General features: G+C 41.7%; 2 protein-coding genes across 2 annotated transcripts; both read right to left on the reverse strand.

Annotated features, from left to right (window-relative positions):
- Nucleotides 1-1,226: 1,226 nt before the first annotated feature.
- On the reverse strand, nucleotides 1,227-2,184 carry LOC129602174 (uncharacterized). The gene is made up of 3 exons (XM_055501142.1): nucleotides 1,913-2,184; nucleotides 1,739-1,855; nucleotides 1,227-1,671 (listed from the first exon to the last, which is right to left on the reverse strand). Exons 1-3 carry the CDS (start codon nucleotides 2,148-2,150, stop codon nucleotides 1,625-1,627), a joined length of 402 nt encoding a protein of 133 aa, XP_055357117.1. The 5' UTR covers nucleotides 2,151-2,184; the 3' UTR covers nucleotides 1,227-1,624.
- Nucleotides 2,185-2,727: 543 nt separating this feature from the next.
- Nucleotides 2,728-5,723, reverse strand: LOC129602171 (uncharacterized). Its single transcript, XM_055501141.1, has 4 exons — nucleotides 4,006-5,723; nucleotides 3,570-3,943; nucleotides 3,184-3,515; nucleotides 2,728-3,113 (listed from the first exon to the last, which is right to left on the reverse strand). Exons 1-4 carry the CDS (start codon nucleotides 5,638-5,640, stop codon nucleotides 2,728-2,730), a joined length of 2,727 nt encoding a protein of 908 aa, XP_055357116.1. The 5' UTR covers nucleotides 5,641-5,723.
- Between the last annotated feature and the right edge of the window lie 2,759 nt (nucleotides 5,724-8,482).

The raw sequence follows: 8,482 nt of genomic DNA on the forward strand, positions 1-8,482 counted from the left end.
AAATCCGTACGGATAAAATCATGGGACACGGATACAGATTCGGAAAGAATTTTAGTGCGCTTGAGGATGGAACGACTTGTGCTGGTGGCTGCGTCGAAACACTGCTTGCGGATTGAATCTGTACCTGCAGATTAGAAGCATATTGGGAAAAGTTGAATAATTTATTCGGTTACTGTTTCAGTATTAACGCTTAACTGCGTAAAGGTGAGTAACTTACCAGTTTCAGTATTTACGTTAAAAAATCAGAGTTCTGTCACACCTTGCACAAAATCTCCGTAAGCTTTCCAAGGTACCAAGCGCTTTAGTTGAGCCAAGAACTTTCTATCTTCTATACACAAAAGAAATACACTATAGAAAGTACACACACTACAGAAAATTCTACACTATAGAAAGTTCTACAATATATAAATTACTTGGTTGAGCCAATTTTTACAATTCTCTGTCAATAAATCAGGGGAACAAGTCGTGTCACAGCTTTAAGGCTTTGCAGGAATTTGACTTATTGACCCTTCAGTCTTTTCTCGCAGTTAGGTAACGAACACATGGATATGCCAAGAACCTTTTGAAAGCTTTCTCTGTAGTCTACACCTTGTTCACGCCAAGTTGGCGGTGTCTATTTAAAAAATGCCCACGAACCACTACTCTATAAATTTAACTTTATTTAACTTTTATGTTCTCAATGAATCTTTCCAACACCATTTACAACTGAGGTTCCAAGGATTTGCGCTTGTTTAGAACTACAGGAATTTTAACACTAGAGGAGACCACTTTTAAAATGCGCTGCAGTCCAGCTATTCCGGTTTCCTCCCTTTGACATAAAATTCGTTTTAAATTTCCGTTTATGACGTAGACCCAGAACGGCGAAAATGTTGACTTTGCCATACATTGGCAGAAGAAACAGTATATTGTATGAACATAAAATGGCGTCGGTTACGTCATAAACTGGAGTTGGGAGCTGCACTTTCCAGCTGCAATTCCCGGTTGGACTTTATGACTACAGAACTCCCAACATCATACATAATATGTATGTCCATAGTATATGCATACATATATATAATACTATATATATATATATATATATATATATGTAGTTAAAATTTTATACAATAGTTAACTAATTACAGTCTTTCGGGAGGAAGTAAGTATTAAAGGCACCACGGAACGCATGAAACCTAGAAAAAAAATAAGTGACTTTTGCTACAATGGCGCGCATTGTGTGTAAAAAACTTTTGCGAAGCCGTGGTGGGGACTTGCATTATTGTTATGTTAATTCTTATAATACTGCTGGAAGCATTTTTCGGAGCAAGCCACAGTGTCAGGACCTTTATTAACAATTGCACCGCACTGGAAGTTGATGATTTACTCAATCGAAACATCACCCCATGGGCGAGTGTTAAAATCAGAGTCAACAATTCTACGTTTTGAGTAAGTAAGTTTAAATCGTTTGTTAATTTCCGCCGACGAAACTTCCAGCTTGCGCTTATTGCGTGTTATGTTGAACGGATAATTCACGGTAATTCCACTTGGCTGGTCCGGTGGTGCCAGGCTTTCCAGTAGCATCTCTTTCAGGCTTTCCAGGTTTAGCTGTTTTTCGCTTGCCGTGTCAACGTAAATCCCTTGACTTTTATCGTTTCACATCCAGTATTTGTCCGGTAAGCATAGCTTTTGGTCCTGGGACAACAAAGAATTAACATTTTAAGTTGCTCGCATATTATTATCTAGATAATTATTCTTTTACCAAGCGCTACAAATTCGTCAATGTACTCGTCAGGCTGTAAAGACGAGGACAAATCACCCAAGCACGTTCCCGTTGGTGGATCGGGCAAATCGTCTCTATGGATGTAGAAAATGCTGTCTGCAAAATAAAGAAGTGGATGAGCAATTTGCCGATAATACTGTTTCGCGCGTTCACCTGTATCGTGGTATAACAAACGGTCTCCAACCATTTCCATGAATTTTAATAAGTGTAGCCGTGCGTACGCAGTCGTAAAAGCTGCGATAACAACATTGGTCTTTTTGCTCGTCGCAATGTAGTCCTTCTTGGAGCGGTATTGAACTGCCATAACTTCATCGGTGACCAAATCGAACCCGGCGACTTCGTACTTGTTAGAAAACAAGTAATCATGGAATACCTCTTTCTTTTCCACCATATCCGTGTTGGATCGGTCTTCCTGTTGACCAAATTTTCCCTGCAATGAGCGTAAAAATAATGAACATGCACAAATTAAATAAGTTCACATGTGTACCAAAAACTATTTAGCATAAGCTTGCAAAGAGCTCTCAAAGCGTCGTTTTTCGCAATATTCTTTTATCCAGTAGAATATTTTCTTTAGCAAGGAATTCTTGAATATATCTGTCTTTTTCATCTTCCGTTTGACACTGTGGTGGATATCCAGAAGCTTCCGTTTTCAGCTTCAAAAACAGGTCAATGTATTCTCTGAATAAATACTGCATTTGTTCTGGATAGTGCCAAGCCGAGTATATTTTATCGATACGATAGCCAACTTCTAATGCTCGATGAATTTCTGGAGTGCACCAAGTTCCTTCCAGAGCCCTGTCCTCATCATCGTGAGAACATGGTTCGTTTACGCGTTCCGTCACGCATTTAGCGCATAAAGGAAAAGTCAGTTTATCAGTTTTGTAAGGTAGCACCGGTAAAAACAACGACGGTGGAGGAATGACGCGACATTTAATTATTCCAAAATACTCTCCACAGGCGGAAAATCTTTAGTAATGATAACAGGCGGTCCCACCGGATAAGGTAGATTTTGTTAATATAAGGGTATTCGCTGATAACGTCGAGCGAATAGATTTTTTCTCCAGGATCGCACTTGTGGTACAACTTGATAGCGTTTGTCCTGCCACCAGTAAATGCGTCTCGGGGTGCATAGGTTCTTCAATACCGGTCAACTGAATTATTTTCTGAAATTCCAGGTCAGTAGTGAGCCGGCTATCATAGTCGTGTTCCCAGATCGAAACTACGGAATAGCCCATAGTTTTGATAGCTTCAAGGCGTAAGGCAGTTGCTTTGTTAACTTCCTCCATTGGCCGTTTCAGAAAGGGATGCAGCGTGCTTTTTGTTGTGCATTCGCTGCAGCCGTGCCACATACATCCTGCACAAACACATTGAAGGTGAATTGCGTTTTGAATGTGATCGATAACATTTATATCGAGCTGACTAACCTAAAAACTCGTAAGCGGTTTTTGTATCCCGATCAAAACCATCCACAGTCCAGTGACCGATTCGATGCTCTTTTTGCAATTTTACATCATTTTCCATTTCAATCCAGCGTAGCCAACGCTCTCCTTTGACAGATGACTTTTTGCCCTGACCAGGAGGGCCGATCAACGCAATTTGGTTTTCCTTCAGCATTCGCGCTCTCCAAAAGTAATTGCACATGCCGGGTGTGGTTAGTCCAGACCCAAATGGGCATAATCCATCGGTTACCTGTTGGAAAAGCGCTCGAAATTTTTCGCACGCTTGTTGCAAAATGAGGACATCTTGTGAGCAATACCTAAAACGAATCGGATAAGTTCGATTCTGTAAATAGCATAAGGGTTTAGCTTACTTGATAAAGTGTGCATTAAAGTCGAATTTGTTCCTGTGACGGCGTCGCTCTTTGCGGTACCATTTCATGAAGCGCTTTCGTTCTTTCTTTTTCATAGACTGATAGCCATAGTCATGACGATCGGGCCAGGCAGTTATTTTATTCCAGTTTTCAGGCTTATTAAGTTTGTGTGGGAAATCTCCTTTGGTTTCTTGCAAACCAAATGCTTTCGCAAAATTTTTTAACGATGATGGTACATAGTTCATAGAGTCACGAAATTTTATTTTGAGTTTGGGCACGTCCATCTGCATAACCTTGCTCCCGTTGAAAATAAGCGGACGTGGAATAATGCCGTTTTTCACGAGATAATTCAAAATGAAGTATCCATCAAATCCCTGAAAAATAAATTATCAATTTATTTAATAAAGAAGTTACTTAACGTGTTGACTTTCGCTACCTTCAAATTGTGCGCCATAAATGTGTAGCCACGGAAACGCTCACTGAAAATGAAATCGCCAAGTTCTTGTGAAATGTCGCCGTTAATATTACCGTTTTCTGGAAGAATAAATTTTTTATTTTTTGTCGCGATCACCGCTAGGTTGACTTTAAATTCTCCACTCTCGTCTTGATATGTTTCCAGGTCAAAGTATGCCAGCTTGTCGTTATGGTGCTTGGCCTTTTCTTTATCCGTAAATTCCACGGGTTTCATATAACACACATGGTTTTCCTCCGGCATATAGAATAACGAGCAAGTCGCACAAAAAACCTCACCACATCGATGTTGCTGATCGTCAACATCTAGTTCAATTTCCTTAGCAATATCGTGGTCCTGGTCATTGTCCTCACCATGAATTGTATCGTAATTGGTCTTCATACGGCGATTTACCATGGAGACAAAGGTTTTACACTCACGGCAAATGAAAAAATTTGCGCAGATGGTGCTGCTCCCAGCTTGGTGTCTGTCAAAACAATCTTGCCCATAGAAATCGCGGTTACAGTCCAGACAGTGTATGGTTTCTTGCTTATTCATTTTGCAAGTTGCAGACAAACACTGGTGGCACTTGAACTCGCAGCGGTGATACTGTCTTTGATCGTAGCCTTTCATGCAACGGTAACAGTAATAGTGGTGCTCAAAATAGGCCGGTAAAGATGTTAAAACATCAAAATGTTGATCGTGATGCAGCAGCATAATTCGCTTTTCGCAGTAGGCGCCGCAGTAGACGATAGAATTTCCATGATCCACAGATACCACAATAAACTGATAATTCGGTAAAACTTCTTCAAAGCGGGGAATATCTTGCACGTTGAATTCTCTGTTTGGCAGGTTGGCAGTCAACAATAATTCTTTTGTCTTCTGGTCTTGCAACTTTATGGTTCGGTAAAGCTTTGTGTACAGCTCTTTGTCGCCATCTGCATGCGCTTGTGCCACAACTATAGCCCTGGCCATACACAAACAGTCCGTATTTCGAATCTGGGTAATACATCTTTTGTTGTCTAAAATCCGCTGCAACAATTTTGATACATTTTTTCTGCATGATCCGGATGGCAAATCAGTGTGCTGGACTGACAGTTCAAATGATTCGTCTAGCAGAAAAGCCTGATTAGAGTTTAGAATCCGCCTTATTGTCGTCATCCACCGTTCAATTGTTATTTGGTCCCGCCGAATAGGTGGCATCCAAATTGGATACTGCAGAGCATTTTGATACATGCGGATTCGCACCAGGTTATGCGCTGGAATCGCAGCAATCACACTCTCCAGAATATCTTTCAAAACGAGTGTTATCGTTTTAACAGCATACTTGAACGATAGATTATCCAGCCCCGTCACTGTACATTTGTAAGTTTCGAACGAAACTGAAAATTTCTGGGAATATTTTGCTCCGATATTTTCGAGCACATAATAATCTTTAATGTCATTCAAGTCTGGATCGACTTCGTCAGCTATATTCAAAGCTGGCAGATCAGCTCGTGGTACAGTATAATTATGATCAAGAAGAGCATAATCATGATTGAAAAGTGCGGTATCAGCAAACTGTGGGTTACTAGTACAGGCGTTAGAGTTGCCCTGTACACGATCAGGTACTTGCGTCATCGTAAAGACGAGCTCTGGCAACGTGATTTTACTAGTCTCAAAGATGCACCCAAGATACTCAGATTATATATGAACAAATTCCGCTACAGCATTTTTGTTATCATCTAAATGTCCAAGCAGATCGCTCAATGATTCATGCGCTAAAAATGTCAGGCGTGTTAATATCCGCGATTATTTTTGTTCAGGGTGGTCCTCACCGGAAATGAATACAGCTCCACAACGGATGCAGCACCTGTTTCCTTGTTCATCTGCAATTTCATAAACCTTGTCAGAAACGTTTTACGAAAAACAACATCAAAATCTGAGCACATACCCGAATAGTAATTAAGATCAGGTCTTGAAATTCGACTGCGCCGTCGTCGATGATGACGAGCACCTTTGTCGGGGATCGGCATGCGGCAAAGCAAGCATTTTTTGGAACTTTTAGATACTGAGTCAGCATCCAGTTTGAGTAAGCCTGCGTTTTGTTGGGACTGTAGCATCTGTCATTGCATAAATCGGAAAAGCGCGGGCAGCCTAACGAGTCCAAGTTGATGCAATCAGATTTTAATAAATCCTGGATAATACCGCACTTTTCTGAACCTTTCGCATAGAAAACAACGCTTAGGGGTCTTTAACGTTTTGCAGATAGTTTCTGAACGCTCGATTTATCTGAATCTCCAGGTCCGAGAAAGCTTTAACAAATATTTCATCGACATTCGTGGAACTGATGCCGTACTTGCTAACAATGTAATTATCCGGAGGAAGCAAAAATCGGGTGTAATATAGACAATGGAAATCAACAGAACTAATTGCCAGTTCCGTTATAATTGACTTCTCATTACGATTATACCATTTGATGTCCACAACAATTCGAAAAACCATTCTGCTTCGCCAAATAGAAATAGATGCAGTAAGGAAAAACTGCTATGAAGCACATGTTTTTGGCAAGACCACGAGTACAAAATGCGATGTCCTGTTTATATTTCGAAACAAAACATCCACATGGCAGCGCAATGTTGCTGTAGTGTAATATTTTGTTGCACTGCAATTTGTTGCGGTACAAAGTAACTACACCTACACTCATACGTAAGGGTTTGGATGGCCAGACTTTATTGCATTATTTGACGGAAAGCAGACTGAATTATCATAGAGCGATCACGTATTACAGTGTTCAAATCAAAATAATGATTAATATAAGCACAAACCATTCGATCATTCGACGATTTGCTATTGGTGAACAAATGAATAAGAGAGGTAAATGACTCGCCGGAGCATCGTTTTAGAATAAAAAAGCAGCAGTACTGTCCGCACACGGTACTCCATTCCATTTGTAAACGATGCGCTTGCGAAATAACTAACTCGGCGTTCTTGCAAAACTTTCAATATGGATGCCGTAAAATCTCGGTTCGTGACCATAAGAGTCAAAATATTCCAATTTTCCCAGGACGTCCTGGTAGAACGCCAACCAATGCGAGCCTGGCTTTGCAGCTTCGTCAGTATTGACAACGCATGCCCATGGCAGCTTCATTGGCAGGGACGGTGGTAACATGTCCGCAGCAAATACACCAATAAAAGCATCTTTCGTCACGGTACTTGAACGTAGCACGTGGTCGATTTCAGCAGTGTCCATTTTAGTGCCGATCTGCATTCAAAATAAAATCTGAATTTTTTTTTTTACACTTTGTCCTGTAAACAACGGGCGACCGAGAGCGCGAAGCGCTCCGGTCGCCCATTGTTTACCACATCCGTCACGATTCTCTTCAGCGTCAAAAGGGGCCGACGGCGCGCCCACCCCCGCTGGCGACCCTGAAGCTTACCGCGCAGGCAACAACACGGCATTTTTAAGTCTTACAACACTTACGTTAGGTTTTTACGCTGTAAAATCCGCAATTAGCTGGCGATGTGAATTGACTTCAATAATATTATCCCACACCATCATCGTAATGGCCATAATTGGTTCAGTTAGTTGGGCGGCGAACTGCAGGCGGATTGATAGATTTCCTTGGCGCACGGTGCTCATCGGTCCCCGGCCTGTCCGTGAAGGTGTCAGATCGAATCCCCAAATAGAAAATCCTTCCGCAAATGCTTTACGGTCGAAAGGCAGCGCCCCGTCCGGTGCGTGCAAGCGGCCGAGCGTCTCCAACAGACCGTCATATGATTGCAAATAATCACCCGTGGCGAAATTTGGTCGGTAGGCTTGTGCGGGATACGACTGTCCGTCGACTTCGACACTTATATAGTTGAGATTGAAATGTTCAAAGTTAAACGGATTACCTCGGCGCAGCCCGTGAAAACTCGAGCTTTTACAAATCCCACAAAACACATTTGGGTACTGCTCCAATATGTAAATTAGCCAGCACTGTGCTCTGAATCATACCAATATCATTAACACGCATACACACTCGCTCAATAGGGTATTTCACAGTCTTTGTCGATAATTGGGCAGTAAGCGCAGACAAATATGCCGGATTAGGCACAAAGCGTTTGACGTACAACCGCGGATTGCGAATGTATGCTTTAAAGGTATCCACTGGAAGATTGGCATATGAACGCAGGTAGAATTCCGGCTTATTCAAAATGAGGCGCACATGTAGCGGTACACCGGTGATCAAATTTTTCCCTGCTGAAAAATGTCCGTACATAATTTGGCGCTGAACGGGACGTACTCGTTGGTCACAAACATAGCTTTTCGCGTTACTTCTCCAGCGTTATTGGCATGATCTTCTAGGTACCCGGGAGTGTCTATATAAAATCCAGCACTTGTTGCCTGGCTTTTAGGGCAGCCGGTGTGTACCCCAACAAATTTTCCAAGTACGCTCGGTAGGCATATAATGGGGTGGAATTAGTTATCAGGCGGTTG

Source organism: Paramacrobiotus metropolitanus, unplaced genomic scaffold (assembly GCF_019649055.1).
Source record: "Paramacrobiotus metropolitanus isolate TYO unplaced genomic scaffold, Prichtersi_v1.0 Parri_scaffold0000352, whole genome shotgun sequence".
Taxonomy (NCBI): Eukaryota; Metazoa; Tardigrada; class Eutardigrada; order Parachela; family Macrobiotidae; genus Paramacrobiotus; species Paramacrobiotus metropolitanus.